This window comes from Colossoma macropomum, unplaced genomic scaffold (genome assembly GCF_904425465.1).
Source record: "Colossoma macropomum unplaced genomic scaffold, Colossoma_macropomum, whole genome shotgun sequence".
NCBI classification, from domain to species: Eukaryota; Metazoa; Chordata; class Actinopteri; order Characiformes; family Serrasalmidae; genus Colossoma; species Colossoma macropomum.
This window is the reverse complement of record NW_023494795.1, coordinates 17,298,286-17,322,225: the sequence shown is the minus strand read 5'-3', so window position 1 is coordinate 17,322,225 and position 23,940 is coordinate 17,298,286. Positions and strand designations below refer to the sequence as shown.

Genomic DNA, 23,940 nt, shown 5'->3' with positions numbered 1-23,940 from the left:
TGCACCCAGGGGGCTATAACTATGACCTGGGCCTGATCATTACAACACAGTGCAGACATTTCAACATTGTGAGCATTCTTGGAAACATTCTCTTAAATGTACCTCAACTTCTGTTTAAGGCTGTTTGGAATTCCATGCTGGGCAGCTCTTATCGTTGATGAGCGAGTGTGCTCTCTCACAGTGGTATGAGAGGAATGCTTACTCATTGCTTCCTGTTTCGGCTGAGCAGGAAACCTCTGGACTGGCTCTTGGGTGTTGGTGTCATTTTTGCTCGCTTATCTGCAAACATGTTTCAGCCTCATGGGGAACTCTGAGGGAGAGAGAGAAGGGAGGGGCGCTGTAGGTGTGCCTTGAGCGCTAATTTGACCGACATTTCTTCCTGCCTTTATGGCTACCCAGAAATCCAAGACTAGACTAATTCTGTTTCATAATGATCTCTCATCCAGCTAGACATTCTTAAACATAAAGGTTTCAAACTGGTTCTTGGCTTAGACTGGAAAAAACATCACTTTGTATAGAACTTTTACATTTCTATTGTTTTTTTTTTAGACTTTAAAAAGGTTGTTCACAATTTCACTTACAAAAATGGCTCATAAAAGATAGAAAGATTCTTTAGAAAGCTAAAAGTGGTTTCTCTATGATGTCGCTCCTAAGAACTCTTTCTGGCACCTTTACTTTTTAGGTGAATAAAGTGTTAAAGATATTCAGTCAGTAAGTTTGGTATACCAGGCGCCCCTGGTAAAATGACGTTCTGTTGATTTTCTAAGTTACAGTAACACATCCTCTACAGAGAACACACTTCTGCACATTTTTAGGCACAATTACTGTCTACTTGCTGAATTTAACATATTGGGGAAAAAATAAAACACAAAATGTGGCTTGTGCAAAAGTTATGGCGCATTTTATGTTTATTTTTTTCGATATATTAACCTCAGCACATAACCTACTTGTTCTCTATAAAGAAAGTGCTAAATAATTTTCACTTGGAAAATCAACAAAATTTGCCCAGTGCTCAAACTTTTGCATACGACTATAGCTGCATTCTTGTAAACATACATGGAAATGTCAGAGTCATTTTCCAAGATACAATAGATGTCGAAGCTACATTACAAATTCCCAGAAAATTGGCTCTGTTGTGGGTTCTATTTTCGAACCTGGTGTTAGTGATTATTTAATGTATAAATATAAATATATAAAATATAATTTAGTGAAAAAAAAAAAATTTTAATCAACAAAACACATAACAAATATTTTTTGGGAAATGAAATATACAAATTCTCAGGTTTCAGTTATAACAAAGATAAAAAACCGAATATGATCTTAATTTTACACCAGGTCCCTCTTTTTCATCCTTGCTGTAGCATCATTGATAATTGGGGTCTCCTCCTTTTATCTGCACTGCTACACATGGTACTGGATCAGAGGTTCTTGAAGGGGAAAAAGTCAGTGCTTTGATTGGTCATGCTATCAGGTTATTAATGAAAGGGACTGAACCCTTTTCTGGAGGGTGCCAAGAGTTGTGCAGTTACGCAGGTCAGATACACACATTAAATATCAGCCAATAGGTAGATGCCATAAATGATTTGGTCACTCAAGGCTGTATTTCATGCGCTAAAAGAAAAAGAAGGCGCTTCAACCAACTTTAGGCAAAAAAATCCTATTAGGAAAAAAGGTGTAAACACTCACTCCACCACATGGCAGTATGTGAAATGTCATGAGATTTAATGATTTTTTTTATATTATTATGTGGTAGAGGGTGTTGCACCTTTTCTCTTAAAGGGACTTACACTTATGTTTTCAATTAGCCTGTAGAATTAAGTCTTCGAGATATAAACAAGGTCAGACTATTTTGATGTGAAACGCTCCATTCTAGAGTCAGAATTGTTCACAGTGGTGGTGATAGGAACCAGACGTCTGAAACATGTACTGCCTTTAAAACCTACATCACAGAAAGTTATTACACAAAATACAAATGCAAAAATGTTGCACAAGGTCTAAGACATCCATTGCACAGCACTCAAGGAAAACTGACTTACCACTGTTTTACCATTGTCAATTACATATAAACACATACATATCAATTACATAAGACACTTATTTGTTTACTGGTCACTTTGGATAGTAAAGAAATGGTTATAGTTGCATTGCAGATGTGACGTCTGGTTCTTATCACCACCTTTGTAAAGAAATCTGAGTTGGTAAGTTTCTCTACAATAAACCGTTTCACATCAAACCATTTAAAATGAATTACTTTACATCTCAACATTTGAATTATGCAGAAATTTGGAAACATTTGCAAATTCCCCTTTAATGATTTGTGCTGTACATTGCTAAATTTGCAATGTAATTGCTTATTAGCTTAAATGTACCACAAGTCACCACAACTACATTCATCCAAGACGTGGTCAGTGGTTTTCCATAGAAATTCAGGGATGAACAGCAATTAGTTGAGGAGTGGTCATAAAATCCATGAATGGGTCCAGTTACAGGGAGTATTTTCCCCATTTGCACCTTACAACTGTCATGTGTTGTGTCCATATATCGTTTTACTTCACTGTCCACTACCCCTCATATCCTTACGTATGTCCATCCATTCAGTAGTCTGTTTTTGGGGTATGTGAAGCCTAAGGCTGCATTTCGTACTGGCCCTCGGTAGCAATGTAGAAGTCATTAAGTGTGTCCTGCAGATACTCAAATGTGGGTCTTTCCTCTGGTTTCTCTCTCCAGCACGTCAGCATGATGTCATACAGCTCATCAGGGCAGTCATCCGGACATGGCATCCTGTACATCCTGTCCAGGTGACGGATCACTTCCGGATTCGTCATGCCTGTAGCAAAACATAGGTGGGTTATGTGGGAAGTTGAAAGCTTAGGCAAGCTGTTCCAGGTTGTGGGTAGTAGGTATATGGACCATTCTACCAACTTGGTTCAAATAGGTTTAAAGTGTTGAAAACATGTTTTGGACTTTTAAATGACTTGAACTTTAGACTCAATTCCTGGTCTAAAATGTAGAGGTGTAGCTAAAGTAAGGCTCTGCCTATTGACTACAGCTCTCTGTGTTTCGGTAGTGAAGTGAGACTTCAGTTTCTTTGAAACAATGTCATAGAAGTAACACACATGGTTTCTCAAAGAACCTTTAAAAACAGAGCCTTTTGCCAATGTGATGAGGATGTAAAACAGTGGGTTCCAATGGCTTCTACTATATATGTATTTCCAATCAGTGGGTTTTCAGTTCAAGTACAAGGGATAGCATTGAAATCCTTGGCCATGCTAATTGAATACGCTAAAAAATCGTATAGAAAGATGAGGTTGAAAAACGTTGAAGTATTACTTTAAATCCCAAAAACTTCAGTGGTTCTAGCACGTTATTGCTCCAAAGAATCCTTCTTCATCTTTAAGTTATTTTTAAAAGTGTATGACAAGGGAAGTCTTTTGTGGGCCATTTTATCTCAGCATGGCCATCTGTGCGGGGAATTACAGCAGTCACATTTTACACACAGCCAAAAAAACATTGTCTTAATTAATCTCATAACAAAGTTTTGGGGAAAATATATTTCATTTTTTTGCAATTAATTAGCATAATTATATGAATTACAGAACTAGTTTATTCCCATTCTGCTAGCAGAGTGGCCATTAGGGGGCCTGCAGAAAGAGGTTAAAGTAAACAGTAATTTCTAGTAATATCAAGACTATCAAGCTCATCACAAAAAGGCTTAGTATTTAGCTAATGATTTACTAAAACATGGTACCAGCATATTTTGTTTTTTATGATTTTCTTCATAACTTCCTTTCCAGTTCGATCTCTTTATTTACTGCCCATATATTTGTGAGACTTTTGCATTGTGTATCATATTTTTGTGGGCTTGGGTTATTGAAAATGAATTATAAACAAAATCTATTTATTTAGGTTTTTTTAACTTATTTTTTTTTTATTCTTATTGTGAGGCATTCAGTTTTACCTGGATATGGTACTCTTCCATATGTCACAATCTCTGTCAGGAGAACACCAAAGGACCACACATCTGACTTGATGCTGAAGGTGCCGAAATTGATGGCTTCAGGGGCTGTCCACTTAATTGGGAATTTTGCACCTAATCAAAATGAAAACCCAAAAAAAAGCACATGACATAAAGGAATGATTGTGTACTTGCATGTAAAAGACTGCGATTACATTTTACATGAAAAATATGAAGGCTTATGTTCTAAAATTGCACAATTGCATAGCACAACTTTGGTGTGATGACAGTGATAATACTGAAGATAAGTGATATGGCTTTACAGGAACGACATGTCCATGAAGCATTTACGTCATATTCAAATTCAACAGCACAGTAACATGCATTAAAAATTCAGAAATAAGTAACAAACATATAATGTAAGGAATTGAAAGTGCTCAGTGCTGAGTGACCTGTGGTGATGATGTGATGAGCATTGTTTGATTAACTCTTGGTCGTAAAGATCATCCTGAAAAATTCAGAAAATTTGGTAAAGCTTCATGTATTAACTTTGTGTAGTTCATGTAAAGTCATCACTATTAAAAATATAAAATACATGTTTTAGAGCCTCTTGAATAATCAATATGATCAAGAGTTAATATTTTTGTATCAATCGTGATTTTTGAACAGTATTATGGAAGCAATAAAGAAGCATGTTTTTCCCTGACAATAAAGTCATAATCATATAAGGAAGTTTACACTAAGCACAACTGAGTGTGTTTTCAATCCATTACACTATATACTTGTTACTTAAAACAGAACTAACAGGTCTCAAATGCAAAATCAACATTATACTGATGAGATACAATGACAGCAGCAGATAATTCTCTTACATCCTCGGAAGACATGTCCTTCAACAAGTTTTGACGAGCTCTTTTTGAATACTCTTTCAACTCCTTTGCAATCATCAGATTCATCCATGCGTGGGGGTCCACAGCACAAGTGATGTTACAAAATGTTCTTTCGCACGTTACATATAATTGAACATTTCCATCAGGGGGATGGAAATCCCCAAATCTTACACAGTGCAGCTGTAGTGAATATATTTTATGAATGTTTCAAAATGATTACGTAATTACAGTAGAGCATTACTGCACTGTTCATGTAAATGATATGTGTGCTTCATGTACATGTAGATAATGTAAAAAGTTACCCAATATTTCAAATATGACTTTTTTTTTAACTTTCGAAACTATAACAACTAACAGTCAACAATTCACCATATATGTAGAATATATCACCATATATAACAGTATGTAAATTCTGTTAATGGTTTGTTTTTTCTAAATCACACCCAGAGTTACAGCAATCAGAAATAAGCATCACTATTGGACATGCCCACCACATTTGCGAGCTGTCAGGAGAAACAGTAACACTTTGTACAAAACACTGATATATTTACATAACACGAAAAACAATTCTGAGATAAGAAATTAAATATGCGTACAATTGCCTGGGTTTAGTTAGTGCTCATATTAATAGAGGTTAACTGTTTCTCACTAATGTAAATCAGTATTCTCTCTATTTTAATTTGATATATGGTAGTTTTAAGTGTCTATGCTAAAAGAAGAACTAGCAATGTCATTTATCCCATTGTTTGACCCATGACTAGATGGATGGCAAAACATCCTTTCAAAGTGGTACATTCCAACATGCTTCTTTCTGAATAGTTACAAACAAACCCCAAAGAAAACACACCCTAAAATGTGCTTAGAGCTATTTATGTATTAAAGATGATTTTTTGTTATTTGAAATTTTTACATTTTATTTTAACTTACATTACATTTTAAGAAGACAAAGTTAAATTTACTAAATAAAAAAAAATAAGCGTGATTCTTTAATATAGATTAATAAAGGTAAAAAAAAGTGCACAACATGAATGATGTTCAGCCTTCATTTGCTGCTTTTGAGTTATCCTAATGCACAACAGAGAATGAAAACAGCCCTTTTGGATAGTAAATAAACTGTCTACATTTACATTGTACAGATCGCGACACCTGGTTCCTATCACCACCACTGTAAAGAAATCTGAGCCTGTAAGTTTCTTCTCAATTAACCATTTCACATCAAACCACTATGAATGATTTTGTTTACATCTCAACTATTGAATTATGCAGAAATTGTAAAAAAAAAGAATAGAATTCACCTTTAACCCACCTGCATAGTGGGTAGGCTTTACATCAATGAAACTTTATGTGTTTGACATCAGCTTTCTCATTTTGTAAGTGGAACATTTACTTACTACTCTCATTTGAAACAGAAAATATGGGTATATCTTATATCAAAGTTGAAAAAATACAGCGCAAACAACCACTGAGTTGCAGAGGCTGAGACACAGTGTTACTACCCTCAGTGGTCTCCGCTATATGGAAGCATTTTAACAGCGGTGTAACATAGAATTAACATGCAACTAACCATGATGTTTTTATATTTAAAAAAGCAATGCTATGCAGGACATATAAGCTCCATACCTTCTTGTGCAGTGTACTCAGACTCTATAATCCTGGCCAGGCCAAAGTCAGCTATCTTACAGTGCAGTGTTTCTGACACCAGTATATTGGCAGCACGAAGGTCTCTATGAATGTAGTTCTTCCTCTCTATGTAGGCCATGCCCTCTGCAATCTGCCACAGAGAGGAATAAACAAAACACAGTTGTACACAAATGCGCATACAAACATAGTCTATCAGATTAAAACATTTTAACTTTTAAACACAATATTTCTGAAAAGGAAGGAGGTTTATAGTATATTTGCACTTGCTACACTAATTCTACAACAAAATGTAAAACTGCTATAATTATACACGTCCCTAATAATTTTCTTTTTTCAGTCATCACAGTGCACATATTAGTGTTTAAACAGGACATTGCCACTCAAGCAACATTAGGGAGTGCATGCCGTCTCGGGGGAGGGGGTTAGATGGAAAAAGTGACATCACTTCCTGTCCGGAAGTTAATAATCAAGTTGTGGAGAAGTTGAGAGAGGCTGATGCTCACAGCCTGACCGCAAACTGCGAACAGCATTGACTTTTTTCCGCTACCTTTGTCACACAACTTTATGATAGACACTCTCTCTCAAAATAGTACATTCATAGAGGATGTCTAAATATTCCATCTGATAGACTGTGACAAAAAAATATCTTTCCATATTATACAACACATCAGACTGGAAACTTATAAAAATGTGGCTCATACATACTTCAAGGATGAACAGCAAGGCTGCACTTACTTGAGCTGCCATGTCTATTAACTTGGGCAGCTTTAATTTCCTGCCATCATCGGTTTTCAGAAAGTCTAATAAACTCCCTGAAAGGAAACCAGTAAAAATGAATCAGTGACAGGCAATGCTCTGAATGGGCATCATTCAATCTACCCTTCCTAAGCCAGCTATGTTGCTTCCATGTTATCCTTAAGTCCTTAAACTGTGAAAAATAATTTGATGTATTAATTAAGTAAGTAAACTGGTTGCCTTAAAATTCACTGAACTTCAAAAGATAAGTTAATAGAATGTAAAGCACTGATTATAGTTTTAACTTACTTTTAGAAGTTAACTTTAAGGCAGCCAGTTGACTAACTTTTTAAAGCTAAAACATTAAATCAAATGCTTGACTAATGGTCAAGCATTTGCGTAAAAAATATATATATATAATTTTCTTTATTATGAGTCATGCTTTAATCTGTATAAATCCCTCCATAATTAGGAGAGAAAGGAGTTGGTAGTGGGACAGTGTTCATTTCTGAGTCAGTAGGGGTTAACTCCTATAAAAACATAACAAAAATGATTGCCTTCTTGACCACCATTGATTAATTTTGTCAAGACCTCTAAACATTACAATCTGATGCTGACAATATTGACAATATATTCATTTTATTTTGCAATCTGCTATATTTTGTTGAGTTATTTAAAAGCCAGTGCTAAGTAATGCTAGCAAGCTAGCTAACATGAAGAAATTAAAGAGCTGTGGCCTGATGTGGTTGGGGTTGGTTGGCACATTGATTTTGTAGTTGGTTGGCACATATTTCAGTCTGATCAGAGGGCTATAGCCACAAACATATACTTTTTTATCTCAAAAGCTGCGCACATACTACACTCATACTATTATGCATACTATTACCTGTATCACTGTTTATATTAAATTAGCATGAAATTAGAAAGTGGTTCTGATAATAAATGAGTCTCAAGATTGAAACACCCTAATTTTAACGTATTTATGTATTAAAGATGATTTTTCTTTTGGTTATTTGTAAATATTGAACTTTTAACTTGCATTACATTTTAACAAGACAATGTTTAGATCACTAAATAGAAAAAAAGAATCATGATTGTTCAATATAGGTAAATAGCGGTAAAAACGTGAATTATGTTCAGCCTTCATTTGCCACTTTTGAGTTATCCTAATGCACAGCAGAGAATGAAAACTGTGCCAACCAACCCCCACTCTTTACTACTTATTATTTTTGTATATTGCTGCTGTCCTAACAAAACCATTTACCTCATAAATGGTGACTTTACAAGAGAAGGCAAACACATTCCTAACTTTTAATGAATGTTAATGTAAAAGAATTTTAGTTCAAATAATTTTTAACCATTCCATTCGTCGAGAAATGTCCACACAAAATAAAAATGAATGAAGACACATGGTATTGATATGACAGCATCGATATGTGTGTATATAATGGAAATTACAGGCAAATCGCATTCAAAATGTACTTTTCAGAACGTCAAGTGATGACGGAAATCATACTCACCATTTGCCATGAACTCTGTGACTATGAGGATGGGCTGTTTGGTGACTACAGCGTGAAGTTTCACTAGTCTCTCATGCTGAAGCTTCTTCATAAGGTTAGCCTCCTGCAGGAAGGCCTCTGGCTCCATGCTGCCCTCTTTTAAAGTCTTAATGGCCACCTTTTGGTTGTTTTTATAGTAGCCTAGGAAAACAGGAAAAATATGAGCACACAGAACGGGCTACATAGTGCAGGAGGGCCTAAAGCTCCATAGTGCAGTCAAGCACACTTAATATGATGACAAAATCATGTAGAAAAAGTGATAAGCTGATAAACTGGCCAAACATGCTATAATAGTTGGCCTACGCCTAGCAATGGTGGAAGGAAAGTTTTTCACGTGATGCTTGTGATTCTACATACACACTTCATTTGATTTTGGTAATCACCACAGCTTCTAGTCTGGATCTATCAATAATCGTCAAAAATTCCCACAGCCACGACAGTTTTGCTTGTGTAGAAAAATAAGATACAAAAAGCCTTTTTTTCAAGTGGTCTAAAATTAACTGCTCTACATCTGCTTGAGTGAAGTTTGCTAGGAATTATTTTTAGTATTTCCCCTGCTGATTAGTTGCATTTTTAGCTCAGTGGTTAGGCTGCTGAGTTATTCTAGCATGACATTTTGAGACAGACATTGATTGTGGTCCTTTCTTAAAACAAATATTTTAAAAGTTGATAGCTAATACTGTGATGCTAAACAGACACAGTCTTTACAGTTAGATTGAAGATCAGTTTGCATAGAGATCTTTTAGCTAAGCTTTTGAGGCACTTGAACCTCAGAATACCATGGTATTATGAACCATGACACATAGTGAGAAGTCAGAGCATGAGTGATGCCAAGCCTCACCACCATCACCCACAGTACAGTTGCAGTATTTAGTCACAAGAAATGATTAGGTTTTCTGGTAAGATGCTATATACTATAACCCCTGACTAATCTGCTTTAAAGGCAGATTCAGTCAGTTGAGAAAGAGTTTTGAAATTTTTAGCATACGTTTTGTTTTGGTAAAGCATCCATGCACTGACTCTAATTCATGAGTTCAGTTAATTTAAGGTGCACCCACTGCTGACACAGGTGTTCAACTGCACACATACACACAGCTCCACAGAAAAGCAGTGCCAATAGAATGGGACACTCTGGTGCAGCTGCATCTGCTAGAATGGTATAAAACCCCTGGCTCTGGTCTGTAGAGCAGTGGAACTGTTCTTTAGAGTGATGGAGAACCATCCAACACCTTTTGGCTGAGCTGGCCTTTGTGATCCAGAACATCCAACATCAGTACCTGACCTCACTATTGCTCTTGTGGGTTGAAAGCAATCAAACCCTCACAGCAATGTTCCAACTTCAAGTGTAAACCCTTCTAAAAAAAGTGGAGGCTGCTGCTGCAGCAAAAGGGGAACAATTCCCTAATTAATATCCTTGTTTTTCAGGATAAACACTGCGTAAGAAGGTGTCTACAAACTTTAAGATACATATCAGTCTGGTAATGCCATATGAGTCTTACCCATCCAGACTTCTCCAAACTGCCCAGCACCCAGTCTCTTCACCATCTTTAGCGTTTCCCTAGGGATCTCCCACTCATCCTGAGCCCAGGGCCGTTGAGGAGCAACAGTCCTACAGGGGCTTCCCAGCCTCTGACAGAGACCATCAGCTGATCCTACAAACACGTACAGGTAAAGAGAACATAAATCTGTGGAAACTTTTCAAAAGGCTATGATTAAATTTCCACCTGCTGCTCAGAGTATTTCTGATAATTAAGAAATCAAGTCCTCATAATTCTTTGTAGGTGGGATCACCCTTAGGTTAAATATTAAATAAATATTTGTTTGATGATCAAGGTCTCTCTTATGTAACGGAAAGGTTTATTTGGGGCAAGATTCCATATAACACAAAGTACAGTGAATGCACCACACATAACTCTTAGAGGCCTAAATGTTGAAAGTCTGATACGATGAGCAGAAACAGGAAGATGGCCATACAGGGAGAACATAGCGACTTGTTGACAGATCTATAAAAAACACTCATCTACCACTTGGTCTAGGCATGATGTGATGAGCTGGGGCTAGTGCTGGCCTGTTTATCTGGTGGTTTAAACTAAGAGAGAGCGCTTAGAGACACCACAGGAAGTGCACACCGCAGCTGTGAGGTGAGGGCCCCATGCTCAGGAGATTAAATGAGAAGCCAAACTGTTGCTCAGCTGATCAAGTTTAACGGAAGAGAAATTTAGTTTGCTATTGCAGATCTAACTGTTCCAACTAACTGTTCAGAATTCAGGATATGATCACTATGATCAGTTTAACTAGACTTTTTTTTCGACTGTATAAGGATGTGCAGAATCAAAACACAAGATATTTGCTTAGAGAACTGCTTATAAGAAAAGGTTTGGAAAATGAAAAAAAAATATATATATATATTTAGCAGCAGAACAGCATAATATTCAGGGGGGACCTTGAGGGCTTTCTAAGCCTTCAAAGAAGGCCTAATGCATCGATAAAAAATATGTATATATATTAAAATTAACAAATCTTTATTTAATATCATCAATAGGCTTGTTGTATTTAAAGTATTGTAGTTGCACTCTTTTTTCATTGTTTCGTTTTGAAAACAAAATGGTTAAATTCTTGAAATGGACAATGGAAAATAATCCAATCAGGATTTAATTTCTCTGTGGTATCAAGGTAGATACAGACAAGCTAGCTCGCCATTGGATAGGCCTTCAGGAGCTGAATAGAAACCAACTTTGTGAAAAAAAAAATCAATCTAGACCTTCTGGAAGTCCTAGATACATCACTGACTATGAGTATGAGAGCTTCAAATTAAACATGGAATGTCTTTTACAAACTTCAAATGTCTGTGTTTAATCTAGTAGTGCCAAAAAATATTCATGTAAATTGCTGTTAGCCTAATGCTAACAATGTTTCAATCAAAGTATTTTTGTGTGTGTTGAATAAAACTAGTTCAAATGCTTGTTACCACATGAAATTTTTTTAAGGTTAAACTGACAAACCATTTTTACAGTGTGGTTTGCCGCTGTACACTCTTAAAAATAATAGTGTTCCTAGAACGGCCTATTTAAGAACCTTTGCTTTTAAAGTGCATTTTTGACAACAATTAAACATCTTTTGCGTGACAGATTTCATTTTACTCACTTGAGTAGTACTGCACCAGTTCCTGCAGGGAGGGGAAAGTCAGAGAGGGAGAGATATAATAGCCGCCTTTGTCCAGGGCACGAATCTTATAGTGCTTGACCACGTCACCTTGCTCTCCAGCAGTGTCTCTTACGGATAGGGAGAAAGCACCTGTGGGCAAGAGCTCTTTTAGGAAGCTTCATCACGTGCTGAGCATTGTACATTTACAGTGGCATCAGTTTTGTAGTGAATTGACTGAAAACATTTAGTCATCTGTTTATTTAATTGAGCAGCATATTTGTGTTGCATAACAGATTTTCCCTACTAACTATTTGTTCAGAGTTTCACTTTAACCCCTTAAATGGCCAGGGCCCACCAGCAGGCCTAATGTTTTATTACACACATTAAACAGGTCTTATAACCTAAGAACAGCTCAACAAGTTTGCACTGTAGTCCATGTAGTTAATGAATAATAAGCTTTAGTATGTAGTAAGCCTGAGATTTTTAAGGGGCTAATAATCAAGGCCAAATTGAAGCATGGTGGTGCTTTGAAACAATGTGTTAAAAATGAACACATAAGCTGAGGACGGTCTACATCAGCTTAAAAGTTTTCTTTAAAAAGCAGTCTTTTTATAGAACCATGTGTCAGTGTGATTCGGCAACACAAACTGGTACTGTAGCTTTCGGAGGCCTAGCTGTTAAAGTATCTGTCTACAATGACATCATACCACGTACAATTGACTGTTGATAGCAAAAGAGCAGTACTCACCCGGGGTCGTCTCACTCTCTCTGACAAGGAATGCACCAATTTTGTTCCCTGGAGCCAGAAGAAGACGCTCCGTCTCCCTGCGACTCAAATCCTTGAAGAACCATCTGAACACCAGAGTAAAAGAAACCAACTTGGCAAACTTGCATTTCTTATATAAGATGATATTGAAAAAAATGTTTCAACTTATGGTCCACACTCTTATCTTGGACAATCAGGATGGCTATATATGTAAAAATTATTTGGTCAGGACGTGAATAATTTTAAGAGAAAGCAGCAGCTTACTTCTCCACTTCCAGGGTGTGAGCTCGGGCCACATATGTACATGGTATGTATCCCTCATCTCCAGTGAGGAGAGATTTAGCCAGCCACCAGTCCCCATTTCTTACATGCGATAAGAAGTTACAGTTAGTCACGTTTGGAGTGGTATTGTATACATTATTTTTTCATTGATCAAAACCACTTTCCAGAGACTGTAAAGACAAAAGGAGTTTTTCGGAGCAACAATAGAGCTTTTTTTTTTTAAGATACCAGCCTTAACCCTCTTAAAAGATACATTCTGTTATTTTACTCCAGTACCCTGGCTTATTATTCAGTTATTAAACATAAGATTTAACAAGTAATTACAGGGCTTAAAGGTTTAAGGAGTCATAACTACATATATTAGGCCTACAAATGCAGCAGGTCTTCTATCTGAGATACTCACTCCTGAATGATCTTGAGTTTCTCTCCTTTCTTAAATGGAAGGTCGCTATCATTGGTTGGTTTGAAGTCATGTTGAGCGATGACAATATCTTCGTCTAAAAATAAAACCAAGCAGAAGCGAAGATGAACACATTTGTTTTTTCATCTTTTCGCAACCAACATCAATTGCATGTAATGCACAGTGACATATTAATATACTAACATGCAAAATAACGACGTTACACAATGTGACTGACATAAGCAATGCTTTCAAACACCTCCAAATTAGAACAAGCCTCTACAGACTCCAGGCCTCCAGGCCAAAATGGACCTAACAGTGATATAATGACCATAATGCAGTTCATGTGACTCAGCTGCTGCCTGGCATTACTAAAAAGGGTCCTTTGAATGGTGAGGGTTTGTAGCGCCAAACATTGTGATCACACTCCAAAATAACATTTACATTTACACTGACAAAAATCATCACTAGCATTTACTTCTCGGAAACACTCTGAAAGATATTACCGTAGTCCGCGCCGCGCTGTCTTTGTTGTCTTGGCTGAAAATAAATGTGGAAAGAGCAACTTTTTAAAATTCATTTGGTTTTTAAGCAGGCAAGGCGAGTGATTAATGAACAGAATACATGCACTGCAAGCAAAAACTCACCATGATATAATGAATTTAATATTTTGAAGTAGTAACTAGGAGTACGTACGTAAGATTTGTTGGTGGCTGCTGAATTATTATTTATATGTCCTTTTTCTTTGTCGTTCTTATGACCACTGCAAGTACAGCCCATTCTTGAAGGACAGAGAGAAAAATGAACATTTCCTCTATAAATTACATCACTTTCAAAATCCTCCAGAAGCTATGGTTATTTGAAGTAATTATCAGTTAACGTATTCATCACTGATACTATTATATGCTGACCTAGGCTTACTATTCTACATGCAGTATATTATACTGAAGATTAACTGTACCTGTCAGTCCACGATCTTTAATGCATAAATGTCAGTCTCCACTACTGGCAGAACTCAGCTCTGTACTCCATATGAGCATCTCCACTTGCATAATGAGGGCTAAACAAGAGAACAAGCACCAGTCAGACTAAAAACTGCTCACAGTGGAACACAAACCAACCAAAGACCAGAGCGTAGATCAGAATAGATCAGAAAGTTATGCAAGTTTAACCAATGACATGTAAAGACTTTTTTCATAGCCTATGACTTTACAGGAAGGACCACAGAGGAAGTGGATAAAGTCTAATCAAAAATTGCATTTGACCCAGGTTTCAGTGTGCAATTTCTAGCCTGAAACATGCCAATGGCGTGATAAAAACCAGTCAACGCAAAAATATATGGCCATTATTGATAGTGCGCCCTGAAGTACTATTCAGTTACAAGCAAAAAGCAAAAGAAAAAAAAAACATACATACACATAAACTGTACCAATAATTAAAAGGAAACAACAGTAATTGCTAGAAAATGTATTTTGTATTAGCTCTATAATGCTCCTTCACACATATGGTGAAATAAAAATGTGTTATGGAAGTACAGAATCCAGGCCTTTGTGTAGAATGACATTTGGACAAGAAAATCTCAAATAAAACTACTACTTATTATATGATTCATTTGAAATTCAAGTTAAGATCTACTTTGGATGCTTCTGAAATGAATTATGTAACACTGACACAATTTTCTTTGTTTACATACCATAACTGAATGACTATAAGAAATCTCAAAGCTTCTAATGTTTTTGACATTTGGCCTTTGACAAAACATTAGAAACGTCTATTAACATCTAAAAATGCACTCAGATGATCAAATACCGGTGTATTGTCACTGTCCAAAAGACAAAAAAACAAAAACAAATGTATCTCCATTTATTTTTCTAAATCATTTAAAAGTGGTAGCCATCCTTTCATGTAGTTTTTGTAATGAATGGACCAACAAAATTACTTGAAATAAAATCTCTTTACTTTAACATACATTCAAAGTTAACACTGTTTCTGCCTTCTCCTACAAAGCTACCGTTTTGGAGATCCTTGTTTTTGTTTTTTTTGGACAGTAATGACATTATATTAGGTTCTCATTTCAGTACACCCATTCTAGTAAAAAATAAACAATATTCAATCTCCTACTTACATCTTCTGTGTTTGCTGTAATCCAGTATTTTAGTGCCAGCAGGTGAACTTCTCAAGACTTTCCCCTCTCTCGCGCTTTCTCTATCTGTTTCTCACTTGCTCACACACAAACTCTCAGAAGCAGCTGAGGCCCAGTGCGTGCCCTGGGAGACCACATTAGTAGAAATAGATAAATACAGAGCAGTTGTTGTGTTTATTTAGTCTGCTTATCCCCTCCCTTTCCTCTTTGCCACAGCTCAATTCACAAACTCTGCTGCATCTTCACATAGAACAAGTCAGATGAAAATACAGAACATATAATTAAACTTAACTGTACAACTAAACATTATGTTTAATTCTAACACGGTAAACAATGATTTCAACATATTTTACCCATAGCAAATTGCTAGTGTAATCACAGGGGTTTGGTTAAAGTTTATCTCTCACACATCTCTTGAATTTCTTCAGGGAATTCTTCTCCTGGATCCTCTTCTCCAAGCATTACGAAGCATAATTGCTTTACTTTGCATGGTAAACGCACTTGATGTGCTCTGATATCCTCTCAAACTCTTATGTTCATAAATTGTAGCTGGAAAATACATAAACTGATCACAAGCTGTAGCTCACTGTATGGACTTTTGTGAGAGAGGTGACAATGAAGGTAAGCAGTTAAAAGTGAGACCACCTCAGCTGCTCTGAAACCTTGCTCTAATACAGGATGTTGTTTACTAGCCACATTACTTCTGAGTTCATGTATTTCCTGCTTTGACCGTTGTGGGTTTTGTTCAGTTACAGTAAATATGCTGACATATTTCACTCTTAAATGGCCATATTCACTTAATTTTAACATAATTCAATTGAAAAGATACATCTTTAAAGAACAGCAATTAAACATGTGTGCCCCCATGACACTTTATGACTTCCAGTGTAGCTTTAGAAGGGGAGTAATGCAACTGCATTATCTCTATCTTCATCTGTATCTGTTTAGTGCTCAGAATATCTGCATGTATTTGGCTTTGGACCAGAGATGGGGCGTGGTATAAACTATAAGTAGATGTGCTCCATTTTATATACAGTTATATGCAAAATGACAATGTAAAATGACATATATATATATATATATATATATATATGTATATATAGCACATGCACTTTATTGGTTACAGTAGTTCACAATTTCTGTAGTACTTCACATTTGCACTATAGTTGTATTCTGCCATTATTTCAGCTGAAACAAGATCCTCACACGTGTAATACACATGTGTACACCTTAAAATTTCATTAGGGGATACCTCAGTGATACCATATGTAAATATGTACCTATATCTGAGCATACATTTGTTTACCTATAGTATTATTTAAGGTTAAGTCAATCTATAAAAAGCAAACGACTTCCTGAAGGGTTCATCTCAGGACTTTTGTTGCCAAAGTGGCAAGATCTAATTATGGGTTAGTACCCATGCGCCAAACCCAAGGCCCGAGAGCCAGATTAGGCCTGCAACATGATGCTATCTGGCCCGCAAAATTATTTTCATTTTCTAATATTAATTGATATTAATATTAGCCTGTTCGCAATGCACTGCACCACAATCCCCAGCATACACTGCAACATGTGTATATGTGTGTATATGTATATATATCTCAAATCAAATAAAAACATAGGTGTTCTCTAGCCCATATATTTGTTGAGAGTTTTTGAAAAGTTTTCTGTGTTTTTATGTCAGCCTTAAAATCTAACAACATTTCCTATTGATTGAAGTTGAATCCTAATGATCATTTGATTATTAATCTGTTCAGAAAACATAACACTTTAATTTGATGTATAAAACAACTTCATTCATTAGAACATCCTGAACTTCTACAGTTTAAAACCCTCCCACAACCCCCTTCACAAGAGGAGGAGTGTGTTCTGTGTAGAGCAGCAGCATTGTTGGGAAGTCACAGTTTTCAGTTAACCTGACATTCTACACTAAGTTGCAAGTTTATTAGGCACACCCCCCACCTTCCATCATATATGATGGTTTGGGAAATGTTTTACTGGCACACATTGGGACCCCTTATACCCACTGAAGAACATTCTGAAAAGCACAGTAAATCTAAAAGCTGGTTCCTACCTAGTTCATTACTCCATGGCTAGTCTGTCCACACTTGGATGGACACTTCTTCCACGTTAATGCACCATGTCACAAGGCAAGTATTGTCACTGAATGGCTCCAGAGTATGACAGCAATACTTCTTCAGGTGCCTGCAAGACAGCATAACATCCAATTTGCAGCAAATGCACAAACTATTCCACATGATACAACACCTGTGGACAACACAGCATTTTTCGAATCCATATCTAGGTGAATTCTTGCGGTTCTGTAGACAAAAGGAGGCACATGCTGCTAGATAGGTGCACCTAATAAACTGGCAACTCAGAAGGTTCATTAAACCAGTGAATGAAACACATTTCTTTCAGAAATTAGCTCACTTGAGCTAGCAATCTAGCCATTATTGTACTAATTTATAGGCCACATACACAAACATTAGCTAGGTTGCTAGCTCAAGTAAGCTAATTTCTGAAAGCTACTTGAGCTAGCAACCTAGATAATATTTGTGTATGTGGCCTATAAATTAGCACAACATTAAACAACAAAACAGTGAACTTATTAAAAACTTTAATAATAAATTTCTGCTAAATCAACGTAACCTATTTTGTGAATTTCTGGCCAGTTTGTATAAAACCAATGGATAAATAAGTCTTTAGGCCTAGGTAGCAATACAGAGAAAAGGACTGACAAGACAGAGGTAGTACACAAGCAGAGCAAGCAGAGTTTGCCTAGTCTCTTGTGGTCTTTTGTGTTGTGGCACGAGTCTAAAGAGCAAACAAGTCGCAAGTTGTTATCCACAGATCAAAACTTTCAGACCAGCTTGTGGACCATATATCTGGAACTGTATCTGAATCTGTTTGGAACACATTATCTGTTTATTCCAGACAACGTATTCGCATTCATAACCTCTCCACACTTTAATCAGCACTTCGTACTGTGCCACTTTGCAAAACACACCCTGTGGTCTGTTTTATTACATTGTAGGGTGGATTCTGTATTTGATCTTTCCATTGTACAGCGTGGAGTAGTGACTAAATATTGATACAAATATTCCCCCACCTTCTTCTCACTCGAAGTGGGTGCTGAGCATGGGTTCTCTTCGATCACAGAAATTCTTTTAACACTTTCTAATGTACATGTACAGAAATGGCCACTAGAGGGTAGCAAAGCTCACAAATGATATCATACACAGCTTCATCACACCACTCCCATATTTAATTGCACATACATTTTTGAAGAAATATAGTAGAAAGTAGAAAAGATTTACTTTACAGAAAATTGAACATAAACCACAGCAACTAATTAAAGTGTACATTTTTACAGTATTCAGTATGTCCACGCTTTGCCTTTATTACAGCTTCCATTCTTTTCAGGAGACCTGCTTTCAGATTTCCAAAAAATCTGCTATTTTTCCACACTTCCAAAGTTCAGTCTTAGAAGCTGGTTGCATTTTCTGATTTTCACAGTCCAAGTAATCTCAAACACATTCAGTGATGTTGAGGTCTGGACCCTGGGGGATGCCAGGTCCATTGTTCTGAGAACATCAGCAGCTTCTTTGTCTATGTTCTTTTCTCAGTAACAATTTCTTGACAGCTACACATCCTTTCAGACTCATAGTGCTGTGTTGTCTTCTCACAGTGGAAGGATGGACAGAAACATCTGTGGAGATTTGAATCAAGAGTGGAGCTTGATTTTGTTCTTTCTCTCAAAGATAAAAGCTTTAAATACTGTTTATGGTGACAATTCAACCAGGTCTTTCATGGTTGTTAGGAGTTTTTTTCTAGAAATTTTAATAACTTTTTAAATTTCAGTTTTGGAAACTCCTGTTTTTTCACTTACTTTTCTTTGACTTTCCCCTTCCATATGCATGTGGATTATCATGTATGCAACGTCCTCTGAAATATCTCTTGAAAAAATAAATAACTGAGAAATGTTATTATTTTTTGAAAAATAGATGTCCATTTTATATTTTGAATTTGATGCCAGTAACACATTTCAAAAAAAATTGGGACGGGGCAAAAAAAGACTAATAAAAAAGACCTGGTGGAACATCTCACAACTAAATAGATTAATTGGCAACAGGTCAACATGAGTGGGTATGAAGAGAGCATACCAGAGAGGCTTTTAGAAGTAAAACTGGGGAGGGATTCACCACTCTGTGAAACACTGCATGGGCAAGTAATGTTTCTCTATGTAAAATAACTTGAAGAACTTGAAGAAGGATTTCATTGTCTACGGTCCAGAAACGCCACCACCTTCTCTGGGCCTGAGCCCATTTAAGATGTTCCGTGGCGAAGTGGAAAAGTGTCCTCTGGTCTGACAAATCAAAATTTGCAATTCCTTTTGGAAATCATGTGCGCCGCGTCCTCCGGGCTGAAGAGGAGAGAGACCACCCTGCTTGTTATTAGCTTACAGTTTAAAAGCCAGCAATCGTGATGGTATGGGGATGCATTAGTACACATAGCATGGGTGACTTGCACATCTGTGAAGGCACCATTAACGCTGAACAATATCTACAGGTATTGGACCAACATATGTTGCCATCCAGACAACGTCTTCTTCAGGGAAGGCCTTGCTTATTTTAGCAAGACGATATCAAACCATATTCTGCATGTATTACTACAGCATGACCTCATAGGAAAAAGGTGTGTGCTAAACTGGCCTGCCTGCAGTCCAGACCGGCCATCCATTGAAAACATCTGGTGCATTATGAAACAAAAAATATGAGAAAGGAGACCACAAACTGTTGAGCAGCTGAAATCATATATCAATCAAAAATGGGAAAATATTTAATTTTAAAAAACTATAGGAATTGGTCTTCTTAGTTCCCAAACACTTACAGAGTGTTGTTAAAAGAAGAGTTGATGCAACAGAAAGGTAAACATGCCCCTGTCCCAATTATTTTGAAGCGTGTTGCTGGCATCAAATTCAAAATGAGCATATATTTTAAAAAAAAACAATTAAATTTCAAAATGTAAGATGAAGTCTTTGTACTATTTTCAATTATTCTAAGCTTTAAATGATTTGCTCATCATTTCATTCTGTTCGTATTTACATTTTGCATCATGTCCTAACTTTTTGGAAACAGGGTTGTATTTATTTATATTTTGTATTTATATTTGTTTTTCCATTTTCAGTGTTGAGTAATGTCCAGCACAGGGATGACAAACAAAATACAAAAAAAAGAAGGCCCCAAAAAATTAAACACACACTGTGATTCCAATGTCCTGGTCAGTCACCTATGATGTGAAATCATTCATGTTGCTGTATTTCATGCTCACACATTTGAGGGATTCCATGACTAACAAAGGAAAGGAAACACACTCAGCATCAAACAATTCAAACAATGAGTCTCTGATTAATGTTTTCATCCTAAACAAATGTCCTTGTATTTTCCTTCAAATCAGGAAGACATCTATCAGATTAATATGAAAACTAACATGAACAATATCATATCAAGGAGGAACAATAAATCTTACAACACTGCAAAGTTGTTTCCTACGTGTTTTGTTTCCTATGGGAATTTTTTTTTATTGCATGTTCACACATAGAAGTAGCATGACTTTGTGGCCAGGCTACTGGGGGTTTGGGGTAGACCACCTGTGTTTGTGATGTTCAGAAAGAGGGGCCCCTCTGACAGCATCTGCTGCAGGTGTGTGATGAGAACTCTGTTGAGGGTGTCCTGGTTATGTATTCATTCTTTCTCACCCTGCTTTTCCCAGGGTCTGCGGATACTGCGTCCCCACAAGCCAGGTCCCCAGACGCTGCATCCTGTCCCCCAGTATAACCTGAATAGCACTGGGAAAGAAAGAGGAGCAAGAGAAAGAGAAAAGAAGAGAAAGCCTCCGCCCATGTTGTCAACCATGTGCTAACACAGCAAAATTTGTCCTTCTGCTCCCTTCCATTGTGTGTGTGTGTGTGTGTGTGTGTGTCCGTGCATGCATATATGTGAGTGAAACATCTGTAACATCTGTTTCAAAGTGTGCAGGCCAAGCTGGCAAATCATGACCCCGAATCTGGGATTGGATTATTGACCAGGCTGTTGGGGCCAGTGGCCTCTGATTGCCAGGGGCCTCAGAGTAAAAGGTTTGAGGTGGGTCAAATCCTGAGGACAATTCAATGCAGATGCGAACATTAGAAAATCAAGTAGCGCTTGAATACAGTTATAGGCAAAGATGGAAATTATTTTCTGCAAATTTTAGTTCACAATTTCTTTTTTTATTCATTTACTTATTTTAATGTTACATATAACATATTGGAAAAAAATAAAACATAATATGTACCATAACTTTTGCACAGGCCACGTTTTATGTTTCCAATATGTTAAATAATGCAAGTAAACCATAATTGTGGATTAACATGTGCAGAAGTTCTCTGTAAAGGATATGTTAACTTATTCTTACTTAGAACATCAACAAAACATGTAATTTGACCAGGGATGCCCATATACAAATGACGAAATGAATAAACAAAATGCATAAGTATTACCTGCTTTCAGGCCCATTTCCTGGTGTCAATTATTCTTGACTCATGACTCAAAGGATATTTTTGCTGCCATTTAAATGGGATTTTAGCATTTACTTTTCTATGTGTGTGAGGCTACTTCTTTTTTACAACACAATTTGATCTGGCTTGAAAGAAAAAGACAAAAAATGCTATGATGTAGACATAATAGGATATCGCACATTAAAACTAATTTTGTTAAATTTCATAACTTTTTTCATAATAAATAATTGTTTAATTACAGGAGGCCTCCAAAGATGCTGTATCATCCTTTAATATGACTAATTTATATTGACTTACTGAATGGGTCCATTGGCATAACCTTTTAAGGAACAATAAGGAAAAGCACGGTAAAAGTGAAGCAGAGCTTTCTCAGCCACATCACCTTCCCATACTCACGCACCTAGTGTAAACTGTGCCAATCACCTTCCATCTGAGGACAAAGGGAGAGAAACCCCATTCACAACCGTCCAGGGTGCTTCCTAAATGGAAAGAGGGGGGCTGAAGTTGTATAGTGTGAGAGCATTTTCACTCTTCCTCTCACCGTGTGGGAAAACTCCTCTGACCGTCTCACACATCAAACCGGACAGGGGCTCTCTCATTCATTCTCTCTTTATTATACGAGACGATGGACAAATCAACTCAGCAATAAACTAGACAATGCATTTGAGAGTCAGTTGTTTAGATGTGGCTGCTGGGACAACCTCACACGTTGCGCTTCCTCTATGGAATCAGTCTTTGTCCAGAGCTGATGGCTTGAAAAGACATGGCCTTGGCATTGGGCCTATATCATAAAGAATGAAGGTCATGCCATGCCAGCTTTGATGCTATAATATATCATTGCTTTAATTTGTGAATGATGCTGTCTTTAAATATGATTATATAAAGGAAAACAACTCTATGGCAAGGTAGAGTAGTAAAATGTATTTAACCCCTTAAAATGCTTTTTGTTCAGGTTTTTATTTTATGCTGAAATTTGCATGAAACTAAATTCTAGCCTAGCATTTAAGGTGTTATTTGTCATATTATGCTGTAGTGCAGCACAGCATATTCAGAATTCACTATTTTGTGCCCTTTAGCAAGGTGTTTTCGTCCATCAGCGTTTTCTCACTACAATATCCAGCATGCATTACGCAAGTACGTACAACCACTGGGAACCACATGACACTGATAAATCTACTAAGGTACCACTTACGTAGACGGATAAATACAGACGTGATATTTGGCTTCCTAACACTACCGTTACCTGTCTAGATTCGGGGTAAGTAAGTAAGTGAATAAATAAATAAGAAACAAGTCCGTCTTCGAATATCCGCCCTGAAATGCTTGTAGTTTCTCCTCCAAACTTCGAGATACACGATGAGGGATGTTTCCTAGACTTTACACTGGAAAATCTCACTCTAGGGACTAAAGGCATCACTGTCGAGGATGTTTATTAGTTATTTATTTATTTATTTTAAATAATTATTTTCGCCAGAGGGTCCCTTTAAAGAACAATTTAAACTTGTTTGAAACTCACCTCGACCAGTGCTTCTCAGCTCCTCGAACTTCATGAAACAGCCTATCAAGAAACTCATAATGTACCACGTGATCACATCAAACCAATGGTCTCTTGGGAGTGTTGCTTGTTTGCTACCAGTTAGCTTAATTAGCTAGCTAGCTAGCTAACCAGCTAAAGTTTGTGACGGCTCTTGAAAGGGCAGCCTCTTTTTTTCTCGTCTCTAAATATCAAAACACACAAAGATGCAAATTTAAGTAAATAACGTTTTGCAAACGTTTTTTTGTGTAGCCAGAACGATACAATATGTGAAAAATACTTACTTAGTTGACGCTACTACTCTAGCTAACGTAGCTAACAAGTGGAAAAAT

General features: G+C 36.8%; 1 protein-coding gene across 1 annotated transcript; it reads right to left on the bottom strand.

The window, feature by feature from the left end:
• Positions 1–1,261: 1,261 nt before the first annotated feature.
• blk (BLK proto-oncogene, Src family tyrosine kinase) lies at positions 1,262–16,167 on the bottom strand. Its single transcript, XM_036581667.1, has 15 exons — positions 15,923–16,167; positions 15,498–15,639; positions 14,334–14,432; positions 14,069–14,153; positions 13,879–13,912; positions 13,376–13,469; positions 12,955–13,053; positions 12,673–12,776; positions 11,925–12,074; positions 10,280–10,432; positions 8,742–8,921; positions 7,222–7,298; positions 6,466–6,616; positions 3,959–4,090; positions 1,262–2,827 (listed from the first exon to the last, which is right to left on the bottom strand). Exons 4-15 carry the CDS (start codon positions 14,150–14,152, stop codon positions 2,625–2,627), a joined length of 1,461 nt encoding a protein of 486 aa, XP_036437560.1. The 5' UTR covers position 14,153; positions 14,334–14,432; positions 15,498–15,639; positions 15,923–16,167; the 3' UTR covers positions 1,262–2,624.
• Positions 16,168–23,940: the final 7,773 nt, after the last annotated feature.